The 19,726-nt window shown below is 39.0% G+C and overlaps 1 protein-coding gene, 1 long non-coding RNA gene and 1 pseudogene across 10 annotated transcripts; 1 reads left to right on the top strand and 2 right to left on the bottom strand.

The window, feature by feature from the left end:
* Nucleotides 1-450: 450 nt before the first annotated feature.
* On the bottom strand, nucleotides 451-5,067 carry LOC148698379 (uncharacterized). Of its 5 annotated transcripts, XR_015954654.1 has the most exons (8): nucleotides 4,384-5,067; nucleotides 4,035-4,125; nucleotides 3,673-3,928; nucleotides 3,018-3,321; nucleotides 2,792-2,859; nucleotides 2,388-2,484; nucleotides 1,613-1,723; nucleotides 451-663 (listed from the first exon to the last, which is right to left on the bottom strand). It is a non-coding gene; the product is annotated as an uncharacterized LOC148698379 (long non-coding RNA). The 5 variants fall into 5 exon arrangements; XR_015954655.1 differs by lacking the exon at nucleotides 2,388-2,484; XR_015954656.1 differs by lacking the exons at nucleotides 1,613-1,723; nucleotides 2,388-2,484.
* A 1,869-nt stretch (nucleotides 5,068-6,936) lies between these two features.
* LOC137746453 (uncharacterized) lies at nucleotides 6,937-11,483 on the top strand (annotated as a pseudogene). The gene is made up of 11 exons (XR_015954621.1): nucleotides 6,937-7,119; nucleotides 7,328-8,010; nucleotides 8,105-8,300; nucleotides 8,566-8,663; nucleotides 8,797-8,946; nucleotides 9,235-9,339; nucleotides 9,478-9,660; nucleotides 9,869-10,079; nucleotides 10,357-10,847; nucleotides 11,107-11,186; nucleotides 11,275-11,483. The product of XR_015954621.1 is annotated as an uncharacterized LOC137746453 (transcript).
* Nucleotides 11,484-11,864: 381 nt separating this feature from the next.
* Nucleotides 11,865-18,483, bottom strand: LOC137748295 (disease resistance protein RML1A). 4 transcript variants are annotated; one of them, XR_015954605.1, is made up of 7 exons: nucleotides 17,835-18,483; nucleotides 16,009-17,113; nucleotides 15,356-15,667; nucleotides 13,629-15,256; nucleotides 13,254-13,464; nucleotides 12,417-12,758; nucleotides 11,865-12,350 (listed from the first exon to the last, which is right to left on the bottom strand). XR_015954605.1 is itself a non-coding variant. In XM_068488426.2 (4 exons), exons 1-4 carry the CDS (start codon nucleotides 18,314-18,316, stop codon nucleotides 12,701-12,703), a joined length of 4,455 nt encoding a protein of 1,484 aa, XP_068344527.1. In that variant the 5' UTR covers nucleotides 18,317-18,481; the 3' UTR covers nucleotides 11,865-12,700. The 4 variants fall into 4 exon arrangements, 1 of the variants encoding a protein (XP_068344527.1); XR_015954604.1 differs by having other exon boundaries at nucleotides 13,254-15,256; nucleotides 17,835-18,482; XR_015954603.1 differs by having other exon boundaries at nucleotides 12,417-15,256; nucleotides 17,835-18,481.
* Between the last annotated feature and the right edge of the window lie 1,243 nt (nucleotides 18,484-19,726).

Below are 19,726 nucleotides of genomic sequence, written 5' to 3'. Positions count from 1 at the left end.
CATGTCCTAAGTCTTACTACTATATTAGTGATAACGAGAAAATATGGCCGCACGTTGCTGCGGGACTTGAATGCATTCGTCTTAAGTACATAAATAAGACATATTTAACCTGAATAAATTAAGACACATGCACCATGCACTCGTCTCTCAATTATAAGAAAACTTGTTTGCAATACTGAGAAAAAGCTTATTATTGTTGATAAAAATACACACGACACCAATGGATCATGCCATAAAAATTACACCATGAAATTTAAATTCTAACACCATACGATCAAATGTTTATCAAACACACAATCTCAAAAAGCCGAAACCATGTTAAGCAAAAGAAACAGAAGGAAAAGAGTGAAGATGTAAGCATTGATAAGAATCTGAAAAGTGGCAGCACTTATATCATACACAAATAGGACAATGAAATATCGGAACCAGCAGCAACATATAGAAGATAAAATAAATAAATAAGAAATAGGATAAAGGCACAAACCAACGACATGAGCTCAGTTTTTTCACCATGAATTTTGCATGGCCTGAAATCAAGAAAAGGATGTGTTTACCAGGATTTTGAAGTGGACGCCCACAGTCCGAATGACAGTGATCATCCCTCTTTTGATGGTCCAGAACCGACCCGGGACACTCATACGAAATCCAAAAAGGCAGCATTATCTGGAAAGAACATGCGAAGCCGTCAACAACAACGAAGTAAATATATAGTTCCATAGATGCAAACAAAATAACAATATGGCATGATATTTGATTAAGATCAATCTCTACCAATTTGATGGCAAAAACACACCTCTCGTATACGGGAATGAACCTAACCATTTAATGAAAAAAAAAAAAGATGAAAACCCATGCGGGAATGAACCTAACCACATTGCATGCACTCACATAGACTGCATACACACACTCACACGCACTGAAGAATGAACGCATTATATTCAGTTAGCACCATTCAACTTTAAAAGCAGTGAGACCTTCCAAAGGCATAGCCTAACTGGTCTTGGTTCAAATAACCAAATTGAGAACAACAGTTCAATTTTAGAAAAGCTGTACAGAGGGAAAAAAAAAAGAAAAAAAAAAAAAAGACAAAACAATCCTATAACCACAACTGAAAAACAAAATCAAAATGAACAGAATAAAATATCGGCAGAGCATGAACACTAACTAGCATCCCTTGGAAACATGTGCTGGTTACGTATAATATATATGCGCATAAATTAAGAAAATGGCTTAAGTGCCCTAGCAATGGTCTTTACGCTGAACCAAATCACTATTAGGTTAATTGTATTGATTCACGCATCTTCTTTTATGTCTAAATCTCTACTAAATTGCCCTACGAAAATGACATAAAACTAATTAAAATTCCCAATATATTTGAGAAATACAACTTTTAAAAGTGTGAGAATATATGCAGCACCAGGATGTTGCAGAACTCACTGCCCCAATTTAAGATTCAGTTTTTGTCCAATGTATGTATATGCTTAGATACATCTGAGAATTTTCTTTGCAACAGTTGCTACTCTCATCGTCTTTTGAGAGAGATAGATACAAAGGTAAGGATTACAATGGGGAATAGTTAAGTATCCCTCTAAAATACTAAAGAAAAACATACCTGGAACGGAGTAAACAACTGTTTGTCTCCATAGCAGTTTCTCAGAGCATTTATGCTGTCAGAAAGATAGTGCTCCACTCCAGAAGGATGGACAAATGTACCAGATGGAGACTGACCCAATGAAAACATAACTAAAAGTTAGCATCTGATGAACAATTAAGGTGATGCAAAAGGACAACACATGATGTGAAATTATTATACCAAAATATCTAAGGTCTGTTAATCTAATCACCTAATAAAATAAAACAGAAATTAAGCACAATAATATCAAAATTAAAAGGAAGGAATAACATGAAACCTTGTGCATAGAACGTTTGTGAGAATGAATCACACAACAATCAAGGGTGGACAAATCACAAAAATAACAATTAAAGGGCACCTAACGGACACCCCCATCTCTCTCTCTCTGCAATCGCAAAAATCCCTCGAGTTTGAGGAAGCAAATGGAAAACGAAATGTTTTTCCATCCCCTACCCATACCCAAACCTCCCTTACCTGTTCCCTTTACCCTCGCAGAAAATCCTCCTATCTCTCTCTCACCGTTGTCCCATCTCTCTGTCTGCAAATCGCAGAAAAGAAACCCTAAACAAATCCCCGAAATCCCTCGCCTAAATCCTCCCACATTTCTCTCTGATACCCCCTATCTCTCTGTGTGCAAAACCTAAACCAGATTTCCTAAATCCTATCTTAGACACCCCACAAACAGCAAAGAAGCCAAGATATTAAAGCAATCTCTACATAATACTGTGGAACAATGAAACAAAATGGTACTTACTTGTTCCTTGTCCAAAATCGTTGGTGCCGCCGCACATTGTTATCAATTGTGGGTTTATCAAATCCTTCATGGCTTAGATTTCATGAAGAATTAGAATCTAAAAGATAAATATATGCTGTAAATCATCAGATAAATGTAACTGCATTTAAAAAAAAAAAAAAAAGGGAATGAAAAAATTGAATTCTATTTCATCATTATGTAATTGCATGAAAAGTTACATTGAATGCAGACTCAATCAATTTCCCCAAAGTCATTGTTAAGTGAAAATCAATACCAAACCCATAAATACCACCATTGAATTTGGCAAAACCCAAAAACAAAATACATAAATTTACTCATATAATCACAGAAAAACATGAAATTTGAGCACCCATTTGGCCAAGTTAAAGGATAAAAGCACTCACATCATCATAGTACTCTTTGGGAAGATCTTCTAATACTGGTTCTTCCTTTTTCTTGCTCTTCCTCAGAACTGCCATTAAAAAACCCAGAGAAGCACACAAATTCAGAAAAGATAAGGTCCAAAACTGCCATAAAAAATCCATAAAGCATACAAATTTATTAGAAAGAAAAGTTCAAATTACAAAAACCAACTGATGTGAGTGAGTAGTGAGAGGTTGTGTTAGGCACCTGAAACACGTTTTGGTTACAATTGAAAGGGCCAGAACCTTGCATGTGAGGAAGATGACGATAGGATTCCAGAGACAGAGAAAGGAGGAGTAAGACGATGGAGGTGAGAGAAGGGAGACGGCGGCGAGATGAGGATAGGACAGAGGCGAGTGCCAAAGTTTCTGCTTGTCTACAAAATTGGCAAAATTGGCACACAGGTTCACAACTCGTCATCTTCCCTTGATTAATGGCTCCTTTAAATATCCAAATGATCAAGGTCGATCGTGCTCGTAGAATACTTGATGAGCTCCTTTTGGTAATCCCCCTAAAACAAAATAAGCACAATATCTATGTAAACTGGCATTTCACTCAATTATACATTAGTTATGGCATCTTTGGAACTAAATGACTTCAACCTTAATATCCTATAAGCAGTATGTTTCTATATTTTAAATCCTGTTATGATAACAGGTAAATATAGATGATACAAAAGTAATTTAGTTTCATCATGCATATTTTCGCACTATTTAGTAAAGAACTCGGCCGGACTTGGTTCCGAATTACATTCACAATTTCATATAGAATTTCAAAAGCCAGAGACTTTAGTGTAAATTACAATAAAATTTCACAAAGAAAGCAAATTGTAATATAAGTCTGATCTACAATTCGGATTTACCTGGATATGGTGATTTACGTTTTCATTGGAATTTTTGCATGCATTTACATCTGATGAAAAAATAATACATCATTAGTTGGCAGGAAGGAACTTTGATAAGCAGATAAAGAAACAAGATTGAATATAAGTTTCGTGTACCCTGAAGTTGTTTGTTCTTGCTACAGAATACTCGCATCCGTTGCAGCCGCTTCTATTTTCTTATGGTTTCAGTAATGGTGTGCTTCGGTCCAATTCTTGTTGTCTTCTATTTCTCATCCTAAATTAAGTTAACAGTTCAACATTATTCGTTATAAGCTAAAAAAGTAGGATTAGTTATTTTAGTAAATTTATTTCTTGTAAACTTGCCTGTTCCTCGAACATACCTGACAAATCGAGATCATTTGACATGGCTATCAATTGGAATGCATTCATAAAACTTGAGGATTTGGGAATTATTGTCTCCACCACATTTTCCTGCAATCAAAATAGCAATTGTAACAAAAATCAGATATTTGGATCGAAGGTAAGATTCTAGCATTTTCTCCGTATCACAATCATGCAGAGCTTTTACCTCAATTGAATCAAATCCAACACTAACCCATCACAGCTTGATGATCACTCAGAACACTGAACGCAAAAATCAACAAAATTTCACCATTTTAAATTATAATTCGTTTCATATTCTTTAATCCACTGAAAAAGCAAAAAATTAAAATTAAATTAAAAGTGAACCTGGTGGTCGTGGGTGCCGCCGCCGATGAGGAGGTTGAAGGGATTGATTTTAGCTTTTTCGTTGAAAAGCGGGCTTTCTTCTTTTCCTTGCGAATCAGATTCTATTATGTGTAGCTCTTCTTCTTTTTGTTCCTTCAAAACTTTGTTCAGCATTCACCTCAGGAGAGAGGAAATGGTTCAGAGCGAGGTGTATGCATTGCTGCGACCTTGTCCATTAAACTTTCTGCAGTTGCTCTTAAGCTTCGCTCCCTCCCTTCCTCCCTCCCTCTGCAAGTCGCATGCCTTCCCCTCACCAAACCCTTCTCTCTCTCCCTCCCACTCCATCCTTCCCTCTCTCTCCTCTTCTCTCCCTCCCTCCTCTCTGCAAGTCCCATGCCTTCCCCTTACCAAACCCCTATCTCTCCATCCCCATCCCTCCTTCCCTCTCTCTCTTCCTCTCTCCCTCCTTCTTCTCTGCAAGTCGCATGCATTCCCCTCACCAAACCCTTCTCTCTATCCCCCTCTCTCCTTCCTTCTCTCTCCTCTCTGCAAGCAGCATGCCTTCCCACCAAATCACACACCGAGCCATCAATCCCATCGAATGCAACCCTAACTGACAATAATGCCCACCCAACTTTTACCCCCAACCGTGTGATGTTAACCCCAGACGGGCATTCCCGTCATTCGAACTGATGATGGCATCTTTGTAAAAAGCTGAAAGCATCTGAATGGCAATCTTGTAAATAAACTGAAATGTGGTCCAAAACACTGTTCATATGAATAGTGCGATTTCCCCTCCTACTTTAGACTAAAAGTACTGCGCCAAATACTTCAATCCCCATTACCCCATTTACCCACAGATGCAACCTCATATTCTAATCCAAATACCCTAAAGTGCTGAAAGTTTGTCGTTTTGGGTGGGAACCCGTTGATCCTTGACTGTTGTCTTCCCTCTAGCGTACTCCCTACCTCAAGAAACTCCCAATGTCGCTGCCTCATCTCTTCCACATAGCTTGACTCCTCAGGACCAGTCAAAATTTCTGAATCATCGATCCAGGGGAGGAGGGATTCCTCATCAACCACCGCCTCATTTTGCTCATTGTTTGGGACCATGGCATTAATCATAGGTGCTGTGCTTCGAAACTGAGCCAAATCCCCCAAAGTGATGAATTGTTCTGGGCGGCAACCATGTATACCAGTTTCCTCTATGTCAAGGCGCTTCAAATACCACAAGTTTTTAGGCGACTTCGAAAGTTTTGAGCACCCATGGAGAGTGAGCCATTGGAGACTTAGCAAATTGCAGATACCGTCCGGAAGATAGACCAGGCTTTTGCAATGTTTCAGATTTAACGACACAAGCCCCTGAAGCCGTTCAATTGATGCGGGAAGCTCTGTGATAGATATGAAGTGGAATCATGTCTCATCTATGTACCGAGATTTGATGTAAGCACGAAACAAGCATGCCTAGTGTTAAAATCTTACCATGAATTCAAAGAAAGGTTTCTGGCACCAAAACCTTTGCATTTTGCAATTATCAGTACTTTTGTTTGTGTGGTTTTCTCTTCCTTGACATCCCGTAGCTTAAATTACAGATTTTCAAAATATATGCTCTTAATCGTGACTAGTTGACTGCTTATAACTGTCCTTGCCCTCAATCTCTTCTTATTCTTCAAATGCTGTCAGCTTTATCTGCTTTCGTTGCCTTTCTCAGCATTGTGTATTTCCCATATGTTGGGTTTTAATACCTCCGGTATTATCTAATCAAATTCAAATTACTTCCACATTACACATTAATGTGGTCAGGCTTTCTTGGACATTGCTCAGTGATTAGCATGATTCTTCACTTTCCCATATTTCCTGTTTTAGTGTCTATGGATGGGTTTGCTGCATTTACATACTTTCTCGCATTCCCCCTCTAACGTCATCTTCATATTTCATACAGCCAACCCCACTTGGTGGGATAAGGCTTAGTTGTTATTGTTGTTTTTTGACTGCCTATGTTGGCATTACAGATTATTGTCTTTGTAGCCATCATAATACATTCAAACAACCTTCTGATGCAGTTCTTGCGCATTTCTCTTGATACAATTGAAGTGCCTAGCATACATCAGTACTGCATCAGTTATATGATTTATCCTGTTTAGCATCAGTTCCGACTTTTTAGCGTCTTTAAGCTTCATCTGTGTTAATGAGTTGAATTTTCAGATTCAATATGAAATTAAGGTATTTGTGATAAGTTGATAACTCAATAATATTACTGATCTCGAGTTCTGGTTGTTATCGGTCTCACAGTAGGTGGTTCATTTTGGTGATTGTATTGTACCCTTACCTGTTTTCTGCACTGTTACATGCTAACAGCACAAGGTGTATTTGGTTGAACATTCAGGGGTTTGTTATATCAGACTGGGAAGGTATTGACAGGATTACCTCGCCGCCACATTCGAACTACATATACTCTGTCCAAGCTTCAGTTCTAGCTCGTTATTTTATATAAAAACCTCTTACAGAAATGAAAGAAGATAATTTCTGGTTCGAAATTATAAAACTCTGAAGATGGGTCTCTGTGTTTTGAAGGTCATGGTCCCTATCAACTATAAAGAATTCATTAATGATCCCATTAACCTCGTCAAGAATAACGTTGTCCCAATGGATCGTACTGATGATGCTACGGGAAGGATTCTGCTTGTCAAGTTCACCATGGGTCTTTTTGAGAACCCGTTGGCTGATTTCAGCCTAGTCAATGAGCTTGGAAGCCAGGTCAGTTTATCCGAGATAATCAAATATCAGGATTTGCAACCCTCCTATTGGTCATTTGATTGATGTATATAGTTCGATAAAATTAGAATGGACATTCCTTTGAAATTGGTGTTACACTCAATGGCCAAAAGACTGCTTAGTAAGTTTTGTATTTATTGATTTACTGACATGAATCAATCATTTTTGTATTTTAATTTAACATTACCAGGATCATAGAGATTTGGCAAGGGAGACTGTCAGAAAATCCATCGTGTTTTTGAAGAATGGGAAAAGCGGGAACATTACAGATCCAATCATACCTCTTCCCTAGAAGGTGTCTAAAATTCTAGTCGCCGGCAGTCATGCTGATAATCTTGGGCTACCAATGTGGTGGATGGACAATTACATGGCAAGGATTCAGTGGCAACAATTATACAACCGGTGTAGTCTGCTTTCATCGCTATATTAAATACATAATATTCTGTCTATATGCACTACTTTTGTGCTCTACAATAAAATGATAGAATTGAATATTCACAAAATAGAACATTAAGCACTTAATAAGAAGATTACACAGGTGCTGGTTAGGTGTAACAAGAAAATCGTCTTCACAGTTATTAGAAAGTATGGAAACGTGCGTATAGGATGTCCGTACATAAATGCATCTAATCTTGGCTGTATATTTCATAAAACTTCCTTTTCATGATTAGGGACTATGATCCTTGGTGCTATAAAATCAGCAGTCGACTCAAGCACGGAAGTTATCTACAGTGAGAATCCTGATGGTAATTTGTAAAGTCCAACAACTTTGCATATGCCATTGTTGTGGTTGGCGAGCACCCTTATGCTGAGACTGCAGGAGACAGCCCAAACCTAACGATGGTGGAACCTGGCCCAAGTGTCATCAGCAATGTGTGTGAAAGTGTCAAGTGCATTGTTATCTTAATAACTGGCAGACCTATCGTAATTGAACCATATATTTCCTCGATTGATGCTCTGGTGGCAGCATGGTTGCCAGGCTCTGAAGGCCAAGGCATTACTGATGTCCTTTTTGGGGATCATGGAATCAGTGGAAAGCTTCCAAGAACATGGTTCAGGACTGTCGATCGACTCCCAATGCATGTTGGTGATTCACAGTATGATGCACTTTTCCCATTTGGGTTTGGACTGGAAACTGAGTTGGTAAAGGAGCTTGTAACAAGGTAACAGGTTCTATTTGCTTCATTTCAAAACATGATAGTGCATTGTTCTATTTTTACACAAAGGATGAGATCTATCACCGTCATTTAAAAGCAGCACTCTGTAACTGTATAACTACAACAAGGTCCCATTAGGGTCAAATCCTTACAAGTAAATTTGTATTATACTTCAGCAAGTATTAAAATAACTAACCATGCATTAATCCTTTTAGATGTTTTCCGTTTTATAGTTCATTGAATGTGTCTTCTTTCTATTAAATATTTCCAGTACACGGGGACCCTGAACTGGTACGAAGAATTGGTTCAGCAACTGCTCTTGAAGCCCGAGCTACGGGGATTCCTTATGTATTTGCTTCTTGCATTGCGGTAAATAATACATTGCAAAAGGATTTATGCGTTCAGCATTTTCTTCTTTTACATGGTTAACAATGTCCTTTGAGTGGATTCATATTTTTTCCATCTGATGACTTCTGTGCGTTGCCTGGAACATCCTGTATAGGTATGTAGAGATCCAAGATGGGGCTGGTGTTACAAAAGCTACAGTAAAGATCACAAAATTGTTCAAGAAATGACGGAGATCATTCCAGGTTTACAGGGTGATATCCCTGCAAATTCTCAGATGCAGTTTTTGCGCATTTCTCTTGATACAGTTAAAGTGCCTAGCATACATCAGTTATATGATTTATCCTGTTTTGCATCAGTTCCCACTTTTTAGGTTCTTTAAGCTTCATCTGTGTTAATGAGTTGAAATTTCAGATTCAATATGAAATTAAGGTATTTGTGATAAGTTGATAACTCAATAATATTACTGATCCCGAGTTCTGGTTGTTATCGGTCTCACAATAGGTGCTTCATTTTGGTGACAGTATTGTACCTTTATCTGTGTTCTGCACTGTTTCATGCTAACAGCACATGGTGTTTTTGGTTGAACATTCAGGGTTTTGTTATATCAGACTGGGAGGGTATTGATAGGATTACCTCGTCGCCACATTCAAACTACACATACTCTGTCCAAGCTTCAGTTCTAGCTGGAACTGACATGGTTCGTGGCTTATTTTATATAAAAACCTCTTACAGAAATGAAAGAAGATAATAGCGTCTCTATTACACTATATAAAACTCCTTTTCTATTCTGGTTCGAAATTATAAAACTCTGAAAATGGTTCTCTTTTTTTTGAAGGTCATGGTCCCTATCAACTATAAAGAATTCATTAATGATCTCATTAACCTGGTCAAGAATAACGTTGTCCCAATGGATCGTATTGACGATGCTGCGGGAAGGATTCTGCTTGTCAAGTTCACCATGGGTCTTTTTGTGAACCCGTTGTCTGATTTCCGCCTACGACATGAGCTTGGAAGCCAGGTCAGTTTATCCGAGATAATCAAATATCAGGATTTGCAACCCTCCTATTGGTCATTTGATTGATGTATATAGTTCGATAAAATTAGAATGGACATACCCTTGAAATTGGTGTTACATTCAATGGCCAAAAGACTGCTTAGTAAGTTTTGTATTTATTGATTTTCTGACATGAATCAATCATTTTTGTATTTTAATTTAACATTACCAGGATCATAGAGATTTGGCAAGGGAGGCTGTCAGAAAATCTGTCGTGCTTTTGAAGAATGGGAAAAGCAGGAACATTGCAGATCCAGTCATACCTCTTCCCAAGAAGGTGTCTAAAATTCTAGTCGCCGGCAGTCATGCTGATAATCTGGGCTACCAGTGTGGTGGATGGACAATTGCATGGCAAGGATTCAGTGGCAACAATTATACAACCGGTATAGTCTGCTTTCATCGCTGTATTAAATACATAATATTCTGTCTATGTGCACTACTTATGTGCTCTACAATAAAATGATAGAATTGAATATTCAAAAAATAGAACATTATGCACTTAATAAGAAGATTACACAGGTGCTGGTTAGTTGCAACAAGAAAATCGTCTTCACAGTTATTAGAATGTATGGAAATATATACCCGTGCGTATAGGATGTTCGTACATAAATGTATCTAATCTTGGTTGTATTTTTCATAAAACTTCCTTTTCATGATTAGGGACTACGATCTTTGGTGCTATAAAATTAGCAGTCAACTCAAGCACAGAAGTTATCTACAGTGAGAATCCTGATGGTAATTTTGTGAAGTCCAACAACTTTGCATATGCCATCGTTGTGGTTGGCGAGCATCCTTATGCTGAGACCGTGGGAGACAGCCCAAACCTAACGATGGCGGAACCTGGCCCAAGTGTCATCAGCAATGTGTGTGAAAGTGTCAAGTGCATTGTTATCGTAATAACTGGCAGACCTATTGTAATAGAACCATATGTTTCCTCGATTGGTGCTCTGGTGGCAGCATGGTTGCCGGGCTCTGAAGGCCAAGGCATTACTGATGTCCTTTTTGGGGATCATGGATTCAGTGGAAAGCTTCCAAGAACATGGTTCAAAACTGTCCATCAACTCCCAATGAATGTTGGTGATTCACACTGATCCACTTTTCCCGTTTGGGTTCGGACTGGAAACTGAGTCAGTAAAGGAGCTTGTAACAAGGTAACATACATGTATATCTATATAGGACCAGCTACGTAGCAGGTATCCTGTTTTCCTGCAAGCTTGTTCATATAACAAAACTTGATGGGAAAAAGAAAGAAATGAAATTTACAAGGGATTTGGGTCCAGTGGTGGCTTCTAGGTTTCAATCTATCAATACTACATATTGTTTTAAAGCATTCATGTGTTTCGGTGTAATATAAACTGAAGAACTTGGTTACCTGTATCGATACTGACTTCAGCTTCGTGATTCCTGCAGGTCGACCTCAGCTGGTGTTATTGCAAGGCCATGCATACTTATCGTCATGGTTGCTCTGGTTCTCAGCTTATAGTTTAGAGGTATAGTTTTGGGTCTAGGATTACTGAGTTCTCGGCTTTTCCGAATTGCGTAGGTTTCTGCTTACACGGTGCCTTTTTCCTCTAAAAGTTTCAGGGAGCTTTTACTAATGGTAGATTCCTATAGCAATTGGATTTGTTGGCTGACACAGTTTATGGCAGAAGGAAGGGAAAAGCTTTGAGTTGATTAGATTGTGGCAGCCACAAAAATTATAAGCATTCATTGTCGAGCCATTTTAACGATTACAATTTACATGTAGCAAATTTGAATAATAAATTAAATTGATTTTTGTTTTGAAATTCTTCAGTGAAAAGAATGTTAGGAGGATCACCTTCTATTGGTCTATTATTATTTGTTTTTTTTTAAGCAATTTTTTGCAATTTTGCTTCAATACTACGTAGTAATGAATTATGTGAAAAAAATGCATGCTTGAAATAGTTTGGATTTTTATCATAAATGATCCTTGAAAGTGACGTTGTTCGTCACCTTAGTCTTTGAAGTTGAAAATTAATCAATGTCGTTCCTAAAATTTACTAGAAGCATCAAGGAGCTGATTATCACAACTTTTTTTTGGGTATCACACCCCTTAGTCCCTTCTAATTGCCCAGATCACCGCCCATCGCAGCCCCATGACCCGGAACAAGAGGACGCAAGCTGAGAGAGAATACAAGAAGAAACCGTCACAAACTTCACATGCATCACATGCTTCTCATACTCATGTGTCTTGCACGAGTATATCTAAAACAAAGTCAGCTACTATGACAGCCGGCACAATCCTAGCTTATGAGCTAGTTTAATCTCAGCCATCCATTTCCAATTCAAGGCTTAATCACTAACAATACATTACCTGATCGAAGAGAAAGAAAAAACAACTTTACAACACATACGGATAAGTAAATACTTACCACGTACCAACCGCAGGTGAAGCAAGAAATACCCCAAAAAGCAAAAAACTAAATAAAAGAGCTCTCAGAAGCAGAAACCAACTCAAAACACGAAGGAGTCGCAAACTCTTACCACACAAAATCACCATTTCTTCCCTCTCGCAGGTCCCTTAGTCTTGCTACTATATCAGTGATGATGCGCTAAATACCTCAATCCCCATCGCCCCGTGACCCACAGATACAACCCCATATCCCCCCACCTCTCCTTGAGGCTGCCACCGCCTTCTCCTCCTTCTCTTCCTCATGTCTCGACTGCTTGAGATCACTCAAAATTGCCTTAAAAGCCACCGCCTCCTTTTCCCCGTAGCTTAAGTCCACCATATCACTCAAAGGTGCAGTGCTCTGACACTGATCCAAATACCCTTAAGTGCTGAGAAATTATCGTTTTTAAAGAGAGAGATGCTACAGTTCCCTCTACCTCAAGGAACTCCAGACATTGCTGCCTCCTCTTCCAAACGTCAACGTCGCTGCATCATCTCTTCCAAATAGCTTGACTCCTCAGGATCAGTCAAAATGTGATGAAAAATTTGTTGGCAGTCCCACATCGGTGGGTGAAATGAAAACAAATGAGTTTAAATAGGATTACCCCTTAGAAACAGGTACCCAGGCATTTTAGGGTAAAACCCAGCCCTAAACGTCAACGTTTGATCTCTTCCAAAGGTCAAAGTCGCTGCCACTTCTCTTCCAAATGTCGCTGCTGCCGCTTCTCTACATAGATGCGCCGCATCTCTTCCGCTTCTTCCGCGCATAGCGCCGCCACATCTTTTCCGCTTCTTGCATCTCTTCCGGCATCTCTTCCGCTTCTTGCATCTCTTCCGCTTCTTCCGCGCATAGCGCCGCCACATCTTTTCCGCTTCTTGCATCTCTTCCGGCATCTCTTCCGCTTCTTGCATCTCTTCCGCTTCTTCCGCAGAGCGCCCCCGCATCTCTTTCGCATAGCGCCACCGCCGCATCTCTTCCGCTTCTTCCGCATAGCGCCACCGCATCTTTTCCGCTTCTTGCATCTCTTCCGCTTCTTCCGCAGAGCGCCCCTGCATCTCTTTCGCATAGCGCCACCGCCGCATCTCTTCCGCTTCTTCCGCATAGCGCCACCGCATCTCTTCCGCTTCTTCCTCATAGCGCCACCGCATCTCTTCCGCTTCTTCCTCAAAGCGCCGCCGCATCTCTTCCGCTTCTTCCGCAAAGAGCGCCCGCATCCCTTCCGCTTCTTCCGCATGGCGCCGCCGCATCCCTTCCGCTTCTTCCGCAAAGAACGCCCGCATCCCTTCCGCTTCTTTCGCATAGAGCCGCCGCATCTCTTCCGTTTCCGCATAGTGCCGCCGCATCTCTTCCGCTTCTTTCGCAGAGCGCCTTTCCGCTGCCGCTTCTTCCGCATAACGCCGCATCTCTTCCACATAGTTTGATTCCGCAATATCCTGCTGCCTCTCTTCCACATAGCTTGATTCTGCAATATCCTGCTGCCTCTCTTCCACATAGCTTGATTCCGCAATATCCTGCTGCCTCTCTTCCACATAGCTTGATTCCGCAATATCCTGCTGCCTCTCTTCCACATGGCGCCACATCCAGGGGAGGCGGGATTCAACATCAGCCACCGCCTCATTTTGCTCAATGTTTGGGACCATGGCATTAATCTTAGGTGCAGTGCTTCGAAACTGAGCCAAACCCCCCAAATTGATGAATTGCTGTTCTGGGCAGTAACCATGTATACCAGTTCCCTTTATGTCAAGGCGCTTCAAATACCATAAATCTTCAGGCAACTTCGAAAGTTTTGAGCACCCATTGAGAGTGAGCCATTCGAGACTTAACAAATTGCAGATACTGTTCGGAAGATAGACCAGGCTTTTGCAGTTTTTCAGATTTAACGACACTAGTCCCTGAAGCCGTTCAATTGATGCAGGAAGCTCTCTGATAGATGTGTTATCCAAATCAAGGCTGGCTAATCTTTCCATATTTTCTAATATGTCTGGAAACACCTTAAACTTTGTACAACCGGAAAGAGAGAGATAATTTAGGGACTTGAGCTGACAAATGCTGCTTGTAAGACTCTCAAAGTCTTTGCTATACCGTAGCGTCAAGGTAGCAAGTCCAGTAAGACTATAAATTATGGATGGCAATTCTTCAATTGCAATCCCTGAAAACTTAAAATTTTCTTGGCCGAGAAAAACTTCTGCAACTAAAGTCCAATCTAAATGAAGCTCTGTTAGGTTCTCCGTAACTTTTAGAAACTCTGGTAAATTCCTCAGATTTGAGCAGCCAGAAACATTCAGGGCTTGAAGAGATCTCATATGAATGCTGCCTGGAAGAATCTTTAATCTTCTGCAATCCTTCAGGCTCAAGGTAACGAGTCCCGTAAAATTTTTGATGGACGAGGGCAGTTCTAAAATTGCAGTCTCATCTAAATTAAGCTCTAATAGGTTCATAACTTCAGGAATTTCTGAAAAATTATACAGATTGAAGCAGCTGGAAAAATTAAGGGTTCGAAGAGATCTCATACGAATGTTGCTTGGAAGACTATGAAGTTTCTTGCATTGCCTTAGACTCAAAATCTCAAGGTTTTGAAGAGATGAAATTGATGGGGCAAGGCCTTCAACAGATGTCTCATCCAAGCGAAGCTCTCTTAATCTTTCCATATTTCCGACATTTTCTGGAAAGGCCTTGAGCTTTGGACAACCAGAAAGATTAAGAAGTTGCAGGGACTTGAGTTGAACAATGCTGCTTGGAAGAATCTCAAGTTCTCTGCAATATTTAAGATTCAAAGTAACAAGCCCTGTAAGGTTGTTAATTGATCGAGGCAGTTCTTTCATTGCAGTCCCTTGCAAATAAAGCTTTGAAAGCTTCTCCATAACTTTGGAAATCTCTGGAAACTTCTCAAGTTTTGAGCAAAAAGAGAGATCAAAGGTTTCAAGAGATTTCATACAAATGTTCCTTGAAAAGGACTTGAGTTCGCCGCACCAACTTAGATCCAAGAGGACAAGTTTTTCAAGGGCAGAAATGGATGGGTGAACCTCATATAAACTTGTGCATCCACCAAGAATTAGCTTCTCAAGATTCTTTGCCTTAGCGAAGTCCGGCGTTTCCTTAAGACGATAAGAGCCTTTTAAATTGATAATTTTCAACTTTCCAAGACGCTGTCAATATACATCAAGGAAAATATGTGTTACATACATAATAAGGCATTTAAAAACTAAACCATTTAAAAGCAGTATATAGGCAAATGATGAACGTACCTCAGTTCCTTTCCAGAGGTGTTCAACCCAACTACATTGCATGTCAATTTCAACAAGATTCTCTGGGTTAAAATTGGACGATAAAGACTTTAGGGGACATTTGTTCCAAAACAGATAACTTAGTTTTTCAGAGAGAAACTTTAGATTCTCGTATTGCCAGTGATCATCGGCCGGCTCGCCCTCTGGTAGTAAACAGTGGGTATGGACTCTGAGTAGTCTTAGTTTTGGCATTTGAGCAAGGGCGATATCTAATTCCACCACATTGTTTGAGTGTGGCCATTGCACAATTATGCTTTCAACTGCTTCCATAGCCTGGATTATCAAAATTGCACTTTGAATGAGTACAAACTTAAGATTAAAACGCCCAATGCACATGGTTCTCATGAATTGGATTTTGGTCAAAGTTGAAGCTTTACTTTTATTATTAAGGAAAACTAACAAAAAGTCCAAAAAAACTTTATTTTACTGAAAAATGACAAATAAAGGCGCAGTGAATAGTACCAGGAAAATGTAAAAATGTGGATTTTTGTTAAAAGTGAAAACAGTACCGGAAGTATTATTATTATTATTATTTTAAAATTTACTAATATTACTGGGAGAGAAAAGATTCAATGCAATTACATTAATGGAGTGGAGGGGAGCGTATTTCTCACCTTTACTTTATTTAGCACATAATGAACATCTTTAGAGCTCCACAATCTCCTGCACCTTCCAGGCCTTTCTATATATTCCTGGCGTACGATTTGGTGACCCATTTCCTCTATTAAATCATGCATCTCGAGTACACCATCAGATGAGATAGTGACAAGAGCTCTACCAACTAGAACGTCTAATCCGGTATGGGGATGGAAGTCACAACCCTCCATAATCCTTGTTGCCAAGTCTTTCTTCATTTGTTTAAAGAAACATGCAATATCAAGAAATATTTCCTTCTGCAAATGATCTAGTCCATCATAGCTTGTTCTAAGGACATTTTGGATTCCCGACTGCGGGTTTCTCGCTATTTTCTTTAACTCATCTTTCCACGCAAGTACACTTTTGTTAACGAGAAATTTTCCCAAGACTTTGAGTGCTAAAGGCAAACCTTGAGCATATTTTATGAAATGGCCTGACAGATCAATGTATTCTTCTGTGGGTTGCTTTGTGCTGAAAGCAGACTGCACAAACAGCTCAAGAGCATCATCGTCATTTAACAACTCGGGCTTATATATCTGATCACCAAGTCTACTTAGTGACTGTTTATCTCTAGTTGTTATAATGATTCGACTTCCGCCACCAAATGAAGGTTGCTTTCCAATTAAAGCTTCAATTTGGGATGAACTCTCCACATTATCCAGAACAAGTAAAACTTTTTTCTTACCAACTCTTTCCATCATCTTCTGAAAACCATTTCTCAAAATCTCTGACCTCCGCACCTTCATATTTGTGATACTAGATAGAATTTCTGCCTGCATATCTAGTGGCGCTTCACCTGCATCAGTTGAGGGAAAAAGTTGCTTCACATTTTCAAGAAAGCAACGACCTTCGAAGTGATGATTGATTTTATCATACACAGCTCTAGCGATGGTGGTTTTGCCTATACCGCCCATACCCCATATTCCAACAAAGCCAACGTTATCGACCTCAGGACATAATAGTGAATCCATTTTCTTTAAGCGGGAATCCATTCCAACCAAGCCATTCTTTTCACTTGATGGGATGTTGATCACTTTCTTAGAAATATCATCTACAATCGACTTAATAAGCTTGTCATCATCCCTGCGAAATTTGAAAAAACAATATTGTCAAGTCCTGCGATTGCTAGTTATATAACACTCATCACACCGTCATTGAAAACACAAGGCAACGACCCAACAATTCTCAGTTTATTCTTCTTTCATTTACTCAATGCACTCTTCTAAGTTCAATCAACATATAAGAGAACTAGTCATCTATATCCTATCTATATCCTCTCCAGATGTTTTATAGACCTTTTAATAGCGGCCATATATTTTGATCTTGCGGTTTGAAGAATTAATTTAACTTGTTCTTTTTTTACTTATTAATGTTGGACGACGTCTTTTGTACATTATGTCTCCTCTCTGTTTCTTACACCTGCTCTTTCCTCATCATGAAAGAGCGAGAAAATTAAGAGGTTTTGTACAAACGACGTCATCCCATGTGAAAAAGTAAATAAAAACAAGTGAATTTTTCACCGCAAGATCAATATCAAAGCCCCCTAATTTTTTGAATTAGTTTCCTCTTCCCTTCTGATAGCAAATTATACAGGTGTGGTGGTGGAAAGTTTTGCAGAGAGTTGGTGAGTATTCAATTTTGTAGAGGGTTCTTGGTTCTAGTTGTATTAACATTAATGATAACCACAGGAAATTAGCGACTATAAACGAAATAAGAATTTTCTTCAAAACTAAGACGACCAAAACAGGAAATTAGCTAAACTTCTAAACTACTAAGTGAATAAGATTATGAAGGAATGAGTTACTGGTAATTTTGTGAATCCCAGCCACATAAATTGGGGGCTCTTTGTAGAGCAGACCTCCACCGCTGCACTTCTTCCATGTCGGCGTTAGGATCAAGTTCATGTTTAGAAAATGCTTTCTCAAAACTTCCCTCGATTTTACGAACATGAGATGGGTCTACTTGGTAGAAAATGGGAATCACAATCTGCTTCTTCTGATCCATGCATTGCAGGATTTGGACGAGTTCTTTCAAGCACCATGTGGAAGAAGCGTAGTTTTGAGAAAAAACTACAACTGAAAGCCTCGAGTCGCTTATAGCTGTCAGTAGCTGCGAAAGGCCGTGGCCTTTTCTGAGCTTTTCAGCGTCAATGAAGGTGTTGATTGAGTTCTGAACTAGAGCTTTGTAGAGATGGCAGATGAAGGTACGGCGAGTGTCTTCGCCTCGAAAATTCAAGAAGACATCGTATTTGCAATCAGGAACAGATGAAGAAGAAGAAGAAGCCATCAACAAGCACAAGATCGACAGCCTAACGTGAGACTCGTGTAGCCCCTTAACAAAGTCAAGATTGCAGCTCAACGACCCCCTTCATTGCTTCTCACTAGAAAAATGAGATGCATCTTCACGGGGGGTGCTAGGAAGTTGCCAGGAAAGAATGGGTCGCTTTGGCTAAATAAAGTTCACTAATCTACGCCGTCCGATTGAAATAAAGCAAGTGGGATTGCACATGTTGGCCGACAACCCCATCAGGCTGGGCCCCAGTCCCCTCAGCATGTTCCTTTTCCCTTGCTTTTTAGCGCGTCACAGTTCGTAGCTTTCCCTCTTTCTCAGCGCGTCCACAAGCAAAGCGGGTCAGAATTTTTAATCCTGGCCGGTTTCTTGTGTTAAATTTGTCCCAAAAATCAGTTTTCACTAAAAATTAATTTTGAAATAAATTGGAGAAGTTTAAAAACTAAATTTAAGTTATAACCGTAGGGTTGGAGTTACTGTAACAAACACAAATGAAAGAAAGTAACATTCATATTTTATTAAGCTTTTTAATTTTTATTTAAAATGATCTCTAAGATTAGTATGACTACTTACTTTGGTTCTTGAATTTAAAATCGATAGAAATGGCTTTTGAAATTATCCACCATCAATCATTTTGGTCATTCTGTAAAAAATCTTAGTTAAATTAAGGATATTTTTGTCAATCCATTTGAATTGATGATATCTTCATTTTAATAAAAAAAATTCACAAATCATGATGCATATTATTGGTGATCCAAAGCTCCTTTATGTGTGTAGCTTTTGCTTATGTCATGATCTTTCTACTGCTGCCAAATATCATTTCAGATGATTTTGTTTTTACCATTTGTTTGACTTTGCACATGGGGAGGCTTTTAGGTTCCCTTTCCATCTTACTTGCTATGTTATTTCCTCAACAAGGTTTGCTTTTATGTTTCCCTTGTTCATAAATTTCCTCTTTTAATTTTAATATGATAATGGGATGATCGGTGAGCATTACGCATGCACACAAAATAAAAAATTTAGAGAGTTTCTCGTTACAACTAACATATTTATAAAAAATACTCGAAAAGTTTGGAAAGTTTCTAGTCACAACCAACATTGCCATATAGTCAAAATACTCAAAATATAGAAAAAAAAATATAAAGAAAATATCAAGTGAGAGCATTCCGTCGCGCTATGGGATCGTAATGATTTCTCTATCATGCCTCTAAACCCACCTCCAAACGCCCAAGTGAAATGTAAAATGACCAAAACGCACCTAGAAATTCAAAATACAAAAACTAAATAATAAATTTTGGAATGGAATATCACAGATATAGATCAATCTTTTTTGAGAAGACTTGATTAAAAAAATAATTTATTTAAACCCAATAATTTTATCTTTTCACTTATTAGTTTTTGTATAAC

The sequence above is a fragment of the Pyrus communis genome, chromosome 2 (assembly GCF_041283825.1).
Source record: "Pyrus communis isolate YQ-2024b chromosome 2, ASM4128382v1, whole genome shotgun sequence".
Taxonomy (NCBI): domain Eukaryota; kingdom Viridiplantae; phylum Streptophyta; class Magnoliopsida; order Rosales; family Rosaceae; genus Pyrus; species Pyrus communis.
This window is presented reverse-complemented; position numbering and strand designations above follow the sequence as displayed.

Coding starts and splice junctions, on each gene's coding strand:
- LOC137748295 (XM_068488426.2), bottom strand. CDS start 18,316: ATGGCTTCTTCTTCTTCTTCATCTGTTCCTGATTGCAAATACGATGTC. Junction 15,668..16,008: donor ATGTGCTAAATAAAGTAAAG/GTGAGAAATACG, acceptor TTGATAATCCAG/GCTATGGAAGCAGTTGAAAG. Junction 15,257..15,355: donor ACCTCTGGAAAGGAACTGAG/GTACGTTCATCA, acceptor GTATATTGACAG/CGTCTTGGAAAGTTGAAAAT.